This window comes from Aedes aegypti, chromosome 3, assembly GCF_002204515.2.
Source record: "Aedes aegypti strain LVP_AGWG chromosome 3, AaegL5.0 Primary Assembly, whole genome shotgun sequence".
Classification (NCBI taxonomy): domain Eukaryota; kingdom Metazoa; phylum Arthropoda; class Insecta; order Diptera; family Culicidae; genus Aedes; species Aedes aegypti.
The window spans coordinates 280,036,455-280,054,269 of record NC_035109.1 but is presented as its reverse complement, the minus strand read 5'-3'; the positions used below and the strand labels follow the sequence as shown (position 1 = coordinate 280,054,269).

At 36.6% G+C, this 17,815-nt stretch overlaps 1 protein-coding gene across 1 annotated transcript; it reads left to right on the top strand.

The window, feature by feature from the left end:
• The first annotated feature begins 5,915 nt into the window (after nucleotides 1-5,915).
• On the top strand, nucleotides 5,916-13,822 carry LOC5577486 (coatomer subunit delta). Its single transcript, XM_001663354.2, has 9 exons — nucleotides 5,916-6,043; nucleotides 6,107-6,307; nucleotides 6,374-6,597; nucleotides 6,860-7,260; nucleotides 7,389-7,559; nucleotides 12,473-12,786; nucleotides 12,855-12,966; nucleotides 13,033-13,198; nucleotides 13,260-13,822. Exons 2-9 carry the CDS (start codon nucleotides 6,265-6,267, stop codon nucleotides 13,386-13,388), a joined length of 1,560 nt encoding a protein of 519 aa, XP_001663404.1. The 5' UTR covers nucleotides 5,916-6,043; nucleotides 6,107-6,264; the 3' UTR covers nucleotides 13,389-13,822.
• Nucleotides 13,823-17,815: the final 3,993 nt, after the last annotated feature.

The following is a 17,815-nucleotide window of genomic DNA, read 5'->3' as shown; positions in this document are numbered from 1 at the left end:
ATATTCATCAGAACCCCAAATAATTTATTGAAAAAAATCGGTAGGAACGACACAAACTAGGGGTGCCCATCTTGCCCCGGGTGCTCATCTTGCCCCACATTCCCCTATGTAAGATTGATTGTGCGTTGGTATTCCTGGCAGTTTGCTTGGAGACCTCTAGAGGGCAGTTGAGCTCTCGCCGAGCGGTGTCACGAACACGTGCTTAAATTTGCTGGTTGAAAATAATGCCGTTTAATTTTGCTGGGAACAGCTGATCTTTGTTTATATTTTCAACCAGCATTCTTGAAGTAGTGTTGGTGACATATAACGTGTATGTACACGAGCGCAGAAACCACTGTTGGTTGTTAATTATACCAGAGAATTTGTTTATATAGAGAAGATTCCTTGCAGAAATTTTCTACAGCGACTCCTGTTTGAACTGACAGTTCTTTTCAACTGCGTACTGTGATCAGAAAAAAGCGCTTTCTTGATCGATTCCTTGCAGGAATTTCCCATGCATCAAGATAGGTCAAGAAATTACTTGTCAAGGCCGGTTTGCTACTGACAAGAAAAGGAATCGCCTATCTCGATGCGTGGAAAATTTCTCCCAAGAAATGGTCAAGAAAATCACATTTTTCTGATCGCAGTACGCAGTTGAGAAGAAATGTCACTTCAAAGGGGGCTATCTGTAGGAAATTTCTTGACCCTTTCAATCAAGGAATTTCTTTACTTTTCTTGAGCGAAACAGCATAAATACTTAGCTTCAGCAGCGAATCAGGCTTAAAAAAGAAAAAAAAACTTACCGCAGGATAATGTTTTCAACCTCCCGGCTAGCCACTGAAAACAATACACTCTAAAAAAACATCTACCTAGACACAGAAAATTTAATTCAGATGTTTCAAAATGTTTTAATTTTGAAGGTGAAAATGTTTTCATTTCGAAGATTAAAAACTCATTTATGTTTTCTATATAAATGGCGTAATTTAGTCTGTAATTTGTTTTAATTTTAACTTTCAATTTTATTTTTTTTTACTGTTTCCCAAATAGGTCATTCATTATATTAGGGCTAATTCATTTATTTCATTAAGCGAAGTATGCACTTCAACAGAAAAGTAATCGCCTATCTCGATGCGTGGAAAATTTCTTGCAAGAAATGCTCAAGAAAAGCATTTTCCTTTGATCGCAGTATGCAGTCGAAAAGAAATGTCATTCCAAATGGAGCTTACTGTAGGAAATTTCTTGACCATTTCTTGAGCAGAAATTTTTACTTTTCTTGAGCGGAACAGCATACTTAGCTTAACGCTGAAAATGACCATCTTTTACACCCACCCACCCCTTCGTAACACTTTTTGTATGAATGTTCTACAAATTTTGTATGAGCCGTCTTTTATTGTTTCAAACTAAAGAGCTTATATAGTACTACATAAAAACAACAGTTTGTGGTACATTAACATTACCAGTAATAGGAAATTCATTGTTTGAAATACTAGTCAAACCGTAATTTGCTATGCAAGGAGTGATGCGAATTTTGAAATCTGGGCTACTCTAAGCTTAAACGACTTATATTATGGTAAATGGCATCCTGCCAAAGTTTGAGGTGATTCGGAAGAAATTTGACTATGCAGTGCACACGCCATTTGAAGTTTATATGTAAATTACTACACGGGAAATAATTCTGTGGTAAAAATTACTATTTTAGCTGACTACGCCCATTTTTGAAACTACCATGGAATTTCAGACCAATTGGGTCCTAAAGCCCTGTCCCAATTTTAGTGCCAAACGCTTAAGTTTAGGCCATAAACACTTGTTTACTCAATTTTTTTAATGTTTTCCGTTTGTTTAAGTCCACAAAACATTTTTTATGTTTTTTATTAGTTTTTGTCACACCTCTTGGCTTAAACTCAAATTTTGGGTGTATTTTGTTTTCCGTGTCCCTTTCGAAATGTCAGATAGGAACAACCCCAGTGAAAAAACTATAACCCCTGTGGTGTTTTTGTCGACTGAGCGAACGTCAAACATGATCTCAAGTGTCAAAGTTCATTTATGGACCGTGTTATTAAATAAAAACAAGATTTCATTCAACATTTTAGGACCCTATTTACGATTTTTACGTTACATGCCACCACATTACTGGTACATTTGACAGAAATAATTTACAACAATCTGATTTCGACAACAGACATGGTAAATTCAAGCGTATTTCTGGTCTGCTGAAAATTGCCGATGCGAGCGCTTAAGTTAACCCCCTAAAATGGTAGTTTTTAAAGCACATTTTTTTGCGTGTATCCAGATTTTTACGCTTAGCTTGCCATAAATTGCGAATCACCCCTTTTCGACATTTATTGCCAACACTATAATTTTTATAGTTAAATCAAAGCAAGCTTTGTAATGAAGAAAGTTTTTTGTTGTTGACGATTCGATGTCAGAATTTTCCATTCGTGTTCTCATGTAATCGAAATAGTTGAACGGTTGAACTATTATCAATTTTATAATTTTTTTCTGTATATTTTAGCTTCGGACCAGGAGCTGCTAGTAACAAGAGCTTAAAACTATACGCTCAAACGTCTTTTAAATCACCAATTATGCGGACTGGAACGCAAACCGTTAATCTTATTTCAACATTCCGATAATTATGAAAAAGATCTGAAGGATATAGAGCGTATCGTCGGGCCAAAATCGATAGCGAACAAGTTATATTCACTTGTCAGTTATTGTTCCTGGCATAATCATTTTTCTAATCTCTCAGATGCTTAAAGTATGTTAGGTCTGATTATCTCAGACCTCCCAAAAATCCACAGCTCCTTAAGGATTCGGTAGGTGATCCAAAGGATAAAATGTTCAATAAATCATTAGGCATCCACAGAAATGAACACAGAGTTGTAACGTTATTTTGTCTAAAAAATAATTTCTCTCTATAATTCAAAGTCTATACTATTTGGTCGCGAGACAAACTTACTCAAATTATGTATGATCTTTTGTCAATAGCATCGCAACATATGACTGGCACTAAGAATTTGTAGACTGTATAATCCTTGTTGGAAAGGTTTATAAGAGTTAAAAGGGATGCTCCGACAAATTCAGCTTATATGAGTCTTCTAGAATTGTCGCCCCATTTCAGATAATCATTCAACTTTTAATGCGGCAAGTATCCCATTTTCGTAAATTTTTCAACCTCTGCCGAAGATAGTACACCATCTGGACACCTAAAACATAAAAAATAGATATAAAGTTCTTGAAATAGTAAAAAATAAACCTAATTGTTAAGTACTAATACGGAGAGAATCATAACAAATATTGAGAAAATTTTTGACAATCCAATAAACAAACTCAGATCATGGCCTACCAAGACTTTACTATAAAAACGTTGCCAAGACATGTCAAAGTCAAATTACCCCTTGCTGTTTTATAGCCAGCGTAAAAAGCTGGATTAAAAACGTGTTCAGCCCTCTGTTTTTTCGTCATAACATTTTATAAAAAAAAGTGAACAAACTCTTCTCATGTGAAATCCTTCCAGCTACAACTTTGCCGAAAATCACATTTTTTTTTTGGACGTCAGGATAAATTGTTATTCACAATTATAAAGTGGATTTGCAATTTACATGCTTCACCAACAGTTCGGCAGGCAACAGTGGTGCTCCTGGCAGGAAGAATAGATCAAAGTAATCCAAGCTGCTATGTTCTACAGCAAAAAAGCAGTGTTGCCCTGGTGTTGCTCGTAAATTAATTGGATAATCATCTCAGCATCATACAGACTTTTTTTTATCAATAATAACAAATTATCCTTACGTCCCATCAAAACGTGGTCTTCGGCAAAGTTGTAGCTGAGAAGTTTTCACATGAGAAAAGTATGTTCACATTTTCATGAAATATTATGACGAAGAGAGAGATTTTTTTTCCCGTGAATATTATGTCTGTTTCATGGGCAACAAAACGCGCCGCCAACTTTCGAACAGACCAACCAAATCATCGCCAGCAAACAAATCAAAGCAGGTGCCCGGATAAAAACGTATCATTCAGTGAATGGAATAAACCATTAATGTACAATATAACGTATTAGTTACAATACAGCGTATTGTAATTGAATGTCGAAGCAATATTATTCATATTTGGATATACAATTCAAAAACAATATAATATATTGTAACAGAACATTGTATTGTTTTTAATTGGTTTTATACCTTACAATTTTGGTCAAATTCCTATTTTTGCGTAAAACAACTGTTTCTTTTTTCTATGTAGTTTTGCTGAAAGAAATAAACAAAACATGTTCAAAAAGCAAGAAATGTTGGGTGGAAAATATTCGAAAAGTCAAAATAAGTAGTTTTTTAGAAGTCTTTTGACATTAGCTGACATGCAACCATGATACAGTTTGTTGAATTGTTTTTGTATTGTACAACAATACACGAATTGCTTATCAAGACAATACATGAACAATATACCATATTGTGTTTTTAAAATGTTTGTATGAGAAAATATCTATATTTGTATTGTTACGATACTTAACCACCCATACATTATATTGCGAAAATCTCATATACCATACAGTGAACTGCATATAACATACAGTGAATTGCGAAAATCTCATATACCATACAGTGAACTGTGAACAATATATTGTACTGTAATTATATTGTCATTTTACAATAAACTGTATTGTATTTCCAATATATTGAATAGTACTGTTTCAATACGTTATATTGTTTTTGTATTGTATTTTTTATCCGGGTGATGCGCCGTTATTGTGCATTCCGATAAAATTCATAAAGAAAACTTCGCTCAATTTCCTCTCCTTTATCAACGAACTTAAAGTAACACACGATAGACTCATCGTGGTATCCATGAACACTATCGTTGAAAAGAAAATATTTCTGTTTTATATCATATCGGTCATTCGGTAATCTATCGGATCATATGCTTGCTAACAACAGGCATGTTGATACACTTTCAGTTCATCTCTGTCTGGTAGAACCGATATCACATCCCCAAAACTACAAAATTGATCATCATTTATGGATAGCAAACAGTTGCACCTTAAGCACCGCCAACACATTTTCAATCGGAAGGATTCTGGCGCGCTCGAACTGACAAATCCTCCGTTGTGGTAAAACTTCTTTCGTCGACGTGATGTAGGACTGTTTTCAAAAACAGTCGAGATAAAAGCCGAGCCGGCAGAGCAATGACAGTTAGTTCGTTCAAAACATCGCTTCGGAAGTCCAACCGGTGAACTCCAGATTGGTGCTGCGAAACGTCAAATGTTGCAGCGGCTGGTTGGCTGGCAACGATTTTGGCGACGGTTTCACCGGCGACGATTACAAACCGTCGCGTTCGACAAGGTGCAAAATATACAATATAGGTTCCGGACCGCGCACAGAGTACAGCTGCAGACTGTTAAATTATTCCCATCTATTTTTTAGGTTATAAAATACCCATTTTTTATCGACAGTAGCTTTATTATAATGGTTTTTTTATTCGTTTTGTATTTCTGAATTTACTCATGTTTTGTCAGATGCTGACTCTATGTTTTTAAAAAATGAGTAATTTTTACTTTGGGTTTTTGCAAACAACCGTGAAAGAAAGAAGAACATCTGATATTATAAATCCGACAGAAATAAGGACAAACATTTTATTTTAAATATATTTTTTCTCAATCTACAAGCGTCGCGACTAATATTTCAATAGTGCGCTGTGTTAATAAACATCGTAAGAATGAAGCGCCACACATGTCATTATGACAGTTATGTCGGGAACGAGTCACACGTCGTTCCGATTTGGTGGGCGCGCGACAATATATTGGACTACCTCCCTTCGACATACCTTGCTGTTGTGTTTTCACGGAAGAACCTTACAAAAGTCTAAGTTTTTTTAAACAAAATAGACAACCCTACCAGAAAGTGCGTCTCCCAACAGGTCGGTCAGCTGTCATCGTTTGACAGCCTTTCAAAGGCAAAAGAAAAAAGACAGCAAAGTGATCAAAAAAGAGTGTGTGTCGCCAGCTAGTGCAAGTTTAATTTGCTGAAAAGTTTCGAAAAACATCCATAATTTTGCTTCATATTAGTTTCACATCGTACGGAATATGCTCTGCTGTGAGGCTGAAGTGCAGGTTTCATAATTGCGCTCGATTTTGTAGTGATTCAGCGAGGATTTCGGAAGCAAAACATTGGTCCTCCACCAGTCAAAGGGCAAACGTCACAACTTCACACGTCAGCCGGAATCTTGCTGCAAGCTTTCGGAACGCGATCAGGTTTTGTGTGTTGATTCTTGAAGTCCAGAGGAAATTGGATCAAAATGGTCCTGATAGCGGCCGCCGTCTGCACCAAAGCAGGGAAAAGTAAGTTCATCCTTTAAATTGTTACATAAAAAAACTTCTTTATCCATTGTATGAATTTGTTTCTAGCAATCGTTTCCCGACAGTTTGTCGAAATGACCAAGGCCCGTATCGAGGGATTGCTGGCCGCTTTCCCGAAGCTGATGACCGCCGGAAAGCAGCACACGTTTGTGGAGACAGATTCCGTGCGGTATGTCTATCAGCCGTTGGAGAAGCTGTACATGCTGCTCATTACAACCAAGGCCAGTAACATCCTGGAGGATTTGGAAACCTTGCGCCTGTTCTCCAAAGTGGTAAGTTTCCCTAATGTTAGTTTGAATTCTGTTTAGATTGGCAAGAGATATGTGTAGGAAAAGTGGACTTTTAAAATTTGAGCTCTCGATTAGTGCACATTGAGAATGGTTAGCTATTTCTAAGCCCCATTCATTAAATCTCTGTGCAACTCCATTGGTAATAATATTATATTTAATATTCGAATTCTTGACCTTCGAAAAAGTTTGTCCATGGTTTTGGATGTGGTCGCACCTCTGGAATTGATATTCCTCGATGTTTCAGATTCCGGAGTACTGTCGATCCTTGGAGGAGAAGGAGATCATCGAGAATGCTTTCGATTTGATCTTTGCATTCGACGAAATCGTTGCGCTGGGCTACCGGGAAAGCGTCAATCTGGCCCAGATTAAGACCTTCGTAGAAATGGATTCGCACGAGGAGAAGGTTTACCAGGCGGTACGCCAGACACAAGAGCGGGAAGCCAAGCAGAAGAGTCGCGAGCGAGCAAAGGAACTGCAGCGGCAACGGATGGAGCAGAAGAAAATGGGCGGCAGCGGGCGACCCTACGGCGGGGGCAGTTCCGAAGGATTCGGAAGTAGCTCCAGTGGAGGGGGCATCTCCAACCACTCGTCAATCTCGGCACCGTCGATTGGCATCGGCGAGATCAAACCGGCCGCTCCTGCTGCGTAAGTTGACTTTAAGGCGGTTTGGGACATTTGGCGTTTGGTCCAAATGACCATTATGCCAAATGGCCCGCTCCCGAAAAATGCATCAATGATGATAATAACGCTGATAAGTTTATGCTTTTATGTAGGAAACCGGCCGCTGCGAGGAACGCTCTCAAGCTGGGTGGAAAGAATCGCGATGCCGATACGTTTGTCGATCAACTGAAGAGCGAAGGAGAGAAGGTTGTGGCCAACCCTACACCGGCCGCTGTTTCTTCGGTCGCTAAGGTTAAGCCCGTTTCCGACGTTCCGATGGATGAGTAAGTACACATTAACCTAAGTAGATTGCCTTTAGACCTTGTTCGCCCCAACCCTGGGAATAACCCAGCGATGTAAAATTATCTGAACATTTTTGTTGTTGGAAAACTTTACCTCCACAAGAACAAAAAATTTGAATGACCACTTAAAGAGGTCTCATAAAAAATACGAATTGGGACTTATGGATGTTTTGGACCTGAAAATTCAAACAGCTAACCAGGGTGTTCAGCGAACCGGAAATTTGGAAAAACCGGGCATTTTGCATCACCGCACAGTGCGTTGAACGTATGGAGATGCGGGACAAAAATCAAAACTTGAAGATCAAGCCATTTGAGCACCTTGGTATAGAAGGGAAAGTTGTTTCTGATCAAAAGAGCAACAATTTGCATAAATGACATATACTAGACGCATAATCGCAAAACTGTCCCAAGCGCCAATTTCATTATTTGTCAAGAAAAGTCTTGCAAGGGTTCATTCACAAATTTCATGACGCCAAAAATTGCCATTTTTATTACCCACCCACCCCCTTGTAACGCTTTTTGTATAGATATTTTACAAGTTTTGTAAGGGCTGTAACATTTTAAGGACACCCACCCACCCCTTTCAGCGTTATGAAATTTATGAACAGGCCCAAATTCGTACTTTTATTGCTTATAATGATGTAAGAAGTTATTTGCAAGTATGTCTCTTCTCACTCGTAGCTGCAAAAGTGACTTATACGCCTTTATGCAACAAAAATGCAAACAGAAATCGCTTTTTTTTTTTTTAATTTTTCGGTTTTTAATATGAAATTTGAATAAAACCTTGGAAACTACATTTAAAATATATTATTTTAAGCATGAACTTGCTCTGGTGTAATGTCTGGTTGAGCCATGCCTACATTGCGTCGCAAGATTTTCGGATTTTTCATCACAAACAACTCATTTTCATACTTTTGCTGGTTAAGAAGTATACCTAAAAATAGTCAAAAATCTCGAAGAGGTAGGGAGTTGCAGCTGTATCTTTCAGACCTCCTAGAGGACACTCTAAGAAACGTATCTGTGAGTGATGTAGTTTGGAACTCGGTGGAACTTTTTTTGAATCGATAATCAAAGTTACATGTAAGTATTTCATAAGTTGGATTTTATAGCCACCTCAACGTGCCAATTTCTCATATTCAAAGTTAAAATTGGTGTTCTTATCACATCAAATATACTTTACCAACCTTCAGTCATGTTCTCTTTTAGATTTTGATTGAATAGATTGATTACGACACTCTCCGTGCTAGTTGAAAGGAATGCTGAAAACATGCGACAAAATTTGGTTTTTCTGTTACTTCGAAAACTGTCTCTTCCGACGCTTGTTGTAGATGTTTTAGTGCTTCGTAAAGCTTATAAATACTTGTTTCGATAACGGATGGTATCTATAAACACTTGTGAATACTTATTATCGCCGGAAAAAATAACTTGAAATTTGATTTTTGTCTATGAAGCAACGCACTGTGCACCGGGAGCAATATACAGAAATTTTCGTTTACTACTGGGAAAGTCCTTCATTATGGTTTATGACCGAGAATAACTGGCAACTTCCTTGCTACTGTTGAAGCAGAGGAATGACACGGCTGTCATAGTGCATGCTTTTCGACGCTCCCCTGGATGAAAGTGAGAAAATATGGCAAATGTTCAAGTATCTCAAATATACTAGTATGATTTTTGTTCATTTTATCAACATTATAAACGTACTGCAATAGATTGGATACCTATAGGAATGCTATAGCATTGGTTATTTTCTTCAAACTAGACAAGATATTTAAAAATCAGTCAAGTACTATGATTTTTTTCGACTTGTACGCCATTTATCAAGATATTTTATTGTTTGTGCGTATTTCGAGTGTTTATAGTGAATTTAATCATTATACCATAAGGACACCATTCACCGCTCATTGATTTATTTTGAGCAAGCTGATCAAATTTTTGCAATAAAAGTTATCAACACCTATTAACCCTCTGATACCCAAATTTTTATTTTCGATCTAAATATCATTTTTAGTTATCTAAATCTAAATCTAAAAAATCGTTCTAAAAACCTTTTTGGGCAATGATTTATTTTTATTCGCAAATCTATGGATTTCGGTTTTTGATTTTTATAATTTTTATTTTTGAACATTCCTACACTTTTTCATTTTTTCTTGAAGCTTCTTCTAGTTACTGATTTTTGGCGATAATAAAAATTCAAATTTTTACGCTAGTTTTAAAAATAATAAATTTTTAATATTTTTCTGGAACTATTTTTATTTTCCGTGTATTTATCGGAAAAAACAGGCTTAAAATTATTTGAATACCACCAAGCTCTTCTTTTGTGATAGGTAGAAAAATATAAAAGGTACAATTTTTTATATCACACGTTAAATAAACCCCGGGTATTTGTAGGTTATATAAGAATACAATTTTTCAAACAATTTTCAAAAATACAAAAAAGTTTCAAAAGTCATAAAAAACTTTTCTTATATGCGTGTTATGAGTCAAGGTTTTAGCCAAAAATAAAATCATTTTGATTTCCGAGCTACGAAAAAATACACAAAATTCCAAAGTGTACCCCGTCTAAAGGCGGGGTTGGGTGTTAGAGGGTTAATATTTTTTTTATCTGATGCATGCCATTCCGTCAACTCATGATTGATTCTGTTCGAGCAGTATGTCTAACACTTTTTCTCTAGTAGATAGCATAAAAGGTTGAGCGATTGCTTATATTACGTAATCCATGATCTGTACTACTTAAGTATTCCATCAGACTGAAGCCTTCATATTATGAGCTGCCCTAGATTATGCTCAGCAGAAGGTTCACAAAGGAAAATATTAATGTAGAACTAATTCAAGGAGATTATAAATCTTCGAGCTGTTTAGTGGAAAACCTATAAGAAGATGAAAAACCGGTTTCGGATGCCTCGTTTTTCTAAAAGTGAATGGCGATCTACAAATTTCCACAAGTTCTTACGGTAGTGATGAACCGTAAAGATCTTGAGTGTTTTACTTCCTTTCCGGTATAATACTGTGCTGGAATACAATATCAGGAGGCTGGCATCTGGTGAGTTTGTTCCATTTTAACAGTATTGATTTGACCGGAATCAGATTTTTGTCATGGCCGTCGGAAAATACCGAGCAAACGGTTTTTTGTGAGCTATTTTTTTCTAGATTATTCGTAGTGCTGTTTGTTCGAAATCTATTTAAACCGCAAACGGACAAGTACAGCTGATGCAAGAAAGTTGCAATTAATTTTGCACGTAAGAAGCGGATTTTCGTGTATTGTAGATGGGCACTAGCTAATAATATCTCGTGGAAGAGCCGTGTTTTGTTTTATAGTCTGAAGCTTAATATAAGCTGAAATTCGTTGCGGTTGCCAATCGTAAGCTCATGTTTTTTGCAAAAAAAAAAAACGGCTTGAAGTAAATAAAAATACATAATTTCACCGATGAAGAGCTACCAGGGCAAGAGAAGAAATGCAATGTGTTCACGGTATTATTTTTTTGTAAAACTTATCGAAGCCTGCAAAGACAGCGGTGAGCGTTTGCCATCTGAGAGGAGGTTCTGAAGATTGTATCGAATTAATTGGGAAAATATAGTGGTGCATTTAGCACATTTTTGCATGCTCATTAGAGTGATGCAAATTTTGAAATTTTAGCTCCCCTATGCTTTAACGGTTTTAATTATGGTAAATAGCTTCTTACCAAAGTTTGAAACGACTCGGAAGAAATTTGACTGTGCACACGCCATTTGAAGTTTATATGGAGATTACTATGAAAAACGCCAATCTTTTGTGTTCAGCCCTCTATCTCTTCGTCATAAAATTTCATGAAAAAGTGAATACACTCATCTTATGTGAAATCCTCCCAGCTACAATTTTGCCGAAGACCACTTTTTGATTGGACGTCTGGATAAATTGTTATTCATAATCATAAAGTGGGTTTGCATGTAGCATGCTTCAGCAACTGTTCGGCAGGCAACAGTGGTGCTCCTGGCGGGAAGGATAGGTCAAAGTAATCCAGTAATCGTTTAAGCCTGTTACGATCTGCAATGTTTCAGAAAAATCACGATACCAAATCGCCAAACCATTTTGCAATCCCGTTTACGCCAGCAAAATCAAATGGGCCATGGATTCGAACGAATAGGGAATAGGATTCGATCGATCAAGTTCGTTCGTTAGAAGTGGTTGTACCAATAATGTTAAATGTCATATTAGTATAAGCAACTGTTTATCAGCGTTTTTTTTAACATGATCATAATTTTTATTTATTTCCCCCATTTTTTTATTATGCTAAACATAAACATTGAAAGCATTAGCTATGGGTTTTATAGTGCAATAAATGCATGCTAATTTTAGGGCAATGAGGCATTAATGCCATCATGCAATGTTAATGCAACTAAAAAACATGCAACGATTTGACACTTTTGTAATGTAGATTTAATGCATCATTGCTAAACATATGCTAATAAAAAGCAACTTTGTAGTACAGATGCTAATTTACAATCAAATTGGGGCAATGATATAATGCATATGGTTACTTGGGGAGTCACATCGCTATGTCATCCACCGTGTGCATTATGCGCGCTATTGAGAATCGAGTTGTGACTCGGCGTAGTTGATCAAAAATCAAACTTCGCACGTTGGTTAACCCATTTTTCGACGCGGAGCAGTATATATTTTAATGAATATGTAAACTTAAATTCCAAACTTGGGTTTGGTGGGAGCCAATAAAACATTATACATGGCCTTTTTCTTTTTAATTTAACGCCTTCATGACTTCAAAAGCCTTAATTATACGATTTCCTTTACCTACTTGTCCCACGGTATCTTAGCTTTTTTAGACTCTTAGAAAGGATAGCGATGTAGACGCCTAGCGCCCTTAAATCATAACGATGTGCTTTTCCATTTCGCATTACAGAGTGCACCTTCGCATGGAAGACAAGATCGTGGTCCGCATAGGACGGGACGGTGGCCTCCAAGCGTTCGAACTGTCCGGACTGTTGACGTTGCGCATATCAGACGAAAAATACGGCCGAATTAAGGTGCAGTTGCAAAATTCTGATCAACGAGGTATCCAATTGCAAACCCATCCCAACGTCGACAAGGAGCTGTTCAAGAGCAAGGGTCAAATCGGTTTGAAAAACCCGGCCAAGCCGTTCCCAATGAACACGGATGTCGGTGTGTTGAAGTGGCGCTACCAAACGCAGGATGAATCGGCTATTCCTCTTACGAGTAAGTATTTACGACTATAAGAATCGGAATTCAAACTGTGAATATCATTGATTTGATTCATTTTACAGTTAACTGTTGGCCCTCTGAGAATGCTGAAGGCGGTTGCGATGTCAATATCGAGTACGAGCTGGAACATACCCGACTAGAGCTTCAAGATGTCTGCATTAGCATTCCATTGCCGTAAGTACCTTGTTCATATACATGAATGTACATCTTATTCTAATGATACATTCCAATCTTTATCAGCATGGGAATCAGCCCTTCGATCGCGGAATGTGACGGCGAGTATAATCACGATTCTCGGAAGAACATCCTACAGTGGAATCTACCAGTCATCGATGCATCCAGCAAGCAGGGATCGATGGAGTTCAGCGTGCCCAATTCGATCCCCGGTGATTTCTTCCCACTAGACGTAAGTACCTCACACATCAAACTCCATTCTCATTCACTCATCATCTCTTCCATTCCGATAGGTAACGTTCTCGTCGAAAATCCCCTACGCCGATCTGCGGGCGGTTAAGGTTCAGCTGGTAGATGACGAATCGGACGTTAAGTATTCCACTGAAACTACGTTCTACCCGGATAAGTATGAGATCGTGTAACTTGACTCTGGGCTCCATTTCGGTGGTCTTCTGTTGCGTTCCCGGGAGCTATTCTTTTGGTTTAGCCTTAACATTCGTCGGTACTTTCCTTGCGGCATTAACAAAACGTATATATTTTATGATGATGCAGCTCCTTTGTCCCACGGCCCCCACTCTTTTATAATTGCTATTTGAACCGTACATTTGTTAGAGTATGATTGAATATATTAGGTTGATGATTTAGTACACATAGCGATGACCATTCGATTCATCGTCATTTAAAAGGGAAGTAGAACTTCATGGCATGCATGTTGGCCACTTTGCGAATTATGTTAGGAAGTTTGCTAATACATGCTATAAAACAATTTAAATAAGAAAAGAAAAATCTATAGTATCCAATTATTTTATCTACATCGATTTAAACAAACTACTGGAAATACATTATGATAAATACACGTTTTCTGTTAAAAGGTTGAGTGGTGTGTATCACAGCCAAGCGATGGATGTCAGCCGATTTGGCTGCCTATAACTGTCTTATCAGTTTGATATGAATTTCCATCATTTTAGCAAGTTAACAGGCTGGAGCAGGTATCATTTTTGAGACTTGGTCTCTATCTTAATGCAAATATGTTAAAAATCTATTTCTAACGGAAAGTCTCTAAATTCTCTATTTTAATTAAAATGGTCTCTAAAGTCACTATTGCCATTATTCTGCTTGTATGCTTCAGAAAATATCACACAACTACTTCACAGAATCTTCTGGAATTCTTTCTCAGATTCCTCGAGAACATGTTTCAAGAATTCTTCTACCGATTTCTACAAAATTTCGTCTGGCTTTACTTCCAGGAACTCATACAGAGATTCTTCTAGAAATTCCTCTACTGATTCTTCCACCTAGTCTCCCAGAACATTTTCCAGTGTTGTTCCAACAGAGACTTAGAGGTATTTCTTCAGAATTTGCTCCTGGCAATTCTTGTGCCTCCAACGATTGTACCTCCTGTAATTTCCACAAGAATTGCTATGGGGATATTCCCAAAAGCATAAGGGTTCCTCCAAATATGTTTTCTTTGGCTAATTCTTCCTCTAATTTCTCCAGTTGTTACTACAGTAGATCTTCCAAAGATTCCAACAGGAGTTCTTCTAGGAAATCCACAAATATTCATTCCAAAGTTTTTATTTTATGAAATTCGTTTAGGGATTTTTCCAATTAAATCTACAAGTACGCCATTCTCTCCATGTGTCATACCAGACATTTTCTTATGGGTTCCTCCAAAAATTCATCCACATTTACTTCCGGCATTGCTCTAAAAATCCTTCAGGAATGATTGGAGGGAACACTCTTAACAAACTTCCAGGGATTTCTCAATAAATTCAACCTGGCATTCCTCATGAAGTTTCTTCAAAAAAATATCTAGGAAATTCGCCAACATTTCATCCAAGGATTACTTCTCCAGTTCTTCCAAACAATCTCTCGAGTGATTTCTCAAGTATATATATTTGAATGTCTTCTTCAAAAGTTAATTTAAAGTTTTATACCAGGTAATACAACAGTAATTATTCAGGAATTTCACTAATCGTAGTTTTTCAGAGATTTCGTTTGATAATTTGTAAGGGAATCTTTCAGTTTGTTATCCAAAGTTTTCCATTATCTTAGAAATTTATCTTCGAAATCCTTCAAGACTTCCGCAAGAGTTCATGAGTTCTTTCATATAGCTTTGTGGGTGTTGATCAAGGGATAGTTTAGGACATAATCAAGTTTCATCAGATGTTACTTCTGGAATCACAGATACCTCACAGATTCAATAGTAATTTCTGAAAAAAAAAATCCTTTACATATTCCTGGAGAGATCCCTGAAAAAATGATTAAAAAAATTCTTTGAAGACTTCCTAGGAAAATTTCTCAAATGAATTTCCGGAATAATTCCTAAAAAAATCTTTGGTAGGATCTTACGAGTAATTTCTTAAGATATTCTTAGAGAAATTTCTGGTTGAAATCTTAAACAAATCCTACAGGATCCATGATGAATATATGTATATTTAATTCTTGGAGATGTTCTAAATTGGAATCTTGGTGGAAGTCTTGAGAAATGGTATAATCACTCGAAACATTCCCGGAAGACTTATAACTCTTTCCTGGAAAAAAAATCTTAAAAAATCTTTTGAAGAAATTCCTTATGGAATCTCTAATGTGAACTTATGTGGTTATCATTAGAACAATTCTTGAAAATATCTAAAACGAAACTCTTGGAAGGATTTCTGTGTTTTGTTATCTGAAGCAAACTTTGAGCAAATACCCATACCCATTATACATACAGTAATTGAATTATTAAAAACTATCTTAAAATTATCCTTATAGAATTTTTTTTCGCAAGATTCTTATAGGAATAAAACACTTATCTCCTCGTTGCTGTAAGGATTCTTTTTGTTTTCTTCATTCAGGGTGTCTACTACCTGGATGACCTGGTGTTATCAGGGACTTTTATTGAACCTTGGAAAACCCTGTAATTCTCAGGGAACTTCGATAATAGAAATTTCTTTGATGATTGAAAATGTTCATAACATTATAATTTTGGCGTCAAAACCAGCCAAAAAAATTTCGGTTGCGCCGTTATCGAAACGCTTGTTGGGCAGTTCAGTTAGGATCTTTGACCGCGTCCATTTATTACGTAAACGCTTTTCGCTCGGGTGCTGGCAGTTCATTCGAAGATGGCGTCGAAACAGCAGGCACTTCACGAGCGTGTTGTACGGTTTTACGAAACGCCGTACGTGCCGAAAAAAGGAACCCGATCAACTTGCCCCATACAGATATCTGTGATCACAGATCACAGATTTTTTTGATAAAACAGATTTTTAAAATTTAAGGATATTTCACGTGTTGTGGTCACAGTTTTGGTAAATATAAAGCAGAACTGCCATTACTCTGTTGAGTTTTTCTCAAAATTTAATTTTTAGAAACAATTATGCTTACTTAAACTTAATTTTAGTAAAATTAGTTCGAATAAACATGCCAAAATACAGCTATACAATACGATTGCAGAGGTTCTTTTTCACCTTGAAAAAATAAATTTTAGATTTTTGCACAACACAGATTTTTACCAAGATTTGTGGAGGTTGACCTAAGATAAAAAAGATTTTTTCGGCCGAAAACACAGATGAGGTTCGGAAAAAATGTGGCAACACTGGTCAGGACAGATCCAAGCTGAATATTTAGCGTACAGTGAGAAAATTTATGTCATTGCTGGTCAAAAATAATGTTTATTCACACCAAGTAAAAACAGTACAAAATAATCAAATTTCATGATAAGTTTTAATTTGTTGAAATTTTAATTTAACTGTTCAATGAACTATATTAAAATTGATTTAGGGTAAGCGTTCCCTTAGTTGTGGGTGTTCCTATAGTTGCGGTAGTACCGTTTTCACTGATTTTATTACACTATTCACAGAACCGACACTGCCAACCGACGTATTAGCTTGTTGATACACGGAATAGCTGAAAACACCGTTCAAATTGCTTTAAAACTGATGAAATATCACTCAAATTGTCAAAACTTTTCTTACTTGTACCAATAGTTGCGGTAAAGTGTCCCTATAGTGGAGGATCCCATAATAAAACAACGGATACCGCAACTATAGGAACACAAATTAAAAATATACCGCAACTAAAGGAACAGTGTACCAATAGTGGAGGTATTATTTTTCACTGACATGCTGTGGATTACTGCGATGAAATCATTTTTCTCATTAAGTCAATGCTCGTTACTTTCCGTTACAACATTAACATGTACATTAATTTCGCTTCATGAATTTAGGCGGTTAAATGAAGTTCAATCGTGCTTAATACTTCCACTATTGGTACATCTACCCTATTACAAAAAATATATTTTTAATTAGTTAAATATTTTAATTATCTACCTTTTATGCATTATAAAAATAATCCTCTGATGAGTATATTTAAATCATTTGTAGGGGGATTAGGGGCATAATGGACACATTAAGCAAATGCTTATTTTAGGACCATAAAATGGCAATCTTTTTCAGTTACCCTCGGCTGGTTTTCAAGTTCGTGATCAGTACAACTTAGTTACTTTGCTCAAAAAATAGATTTTTTCATCACCTTGCTTATAAACCAATTTGAAGCTGAGAAAAAAAAATAATGTCAAATTTTAGAGGATAATTGAAGCAAACCATAAACATTTATACTGACAAACAGTTCGTATGCGATGCAGGTTTCATACAGTGTATTTTTTTTTTAATGAAATATGTATATTCTCAGAGAATAAGGGGGTGTCCAGGGTCGCCCCGTGTTCTCATTATTCCCCTAGTCCTCCTATGTTATTTTTTTACAGCTTGATGTCGTCTACTCTATAATATATTTAAATTCATTGGTTTAAGGATGATGGATCTTGAAGAAAACCTTTTGCTGTCACCGGTGGTAGATGTTCCGCAGA

Coding starts and splice junctions, on each gene's coding strand:
- LOC5577486 (XM_001663354.2), top strand. CDS start 6,265: ATGGTCCTGATAGCGGCCGCCGTCTGCACCAAAGCAGGGAAAA. Junction 12,787..12,854: donor ATCGGCTATTCCTCTTACGA/GTAAGTATTTAC, acceptor TTCATTTTACAG/TTAACTGTTGGCCCTCTGAG. Junction 12,967..13,032: donor TGCATTAGCATTCCATTGCC/GTAAGTACCTTG, acceptor AATCTTTATCAG/CATGGGAATCAGCCCTTCGA.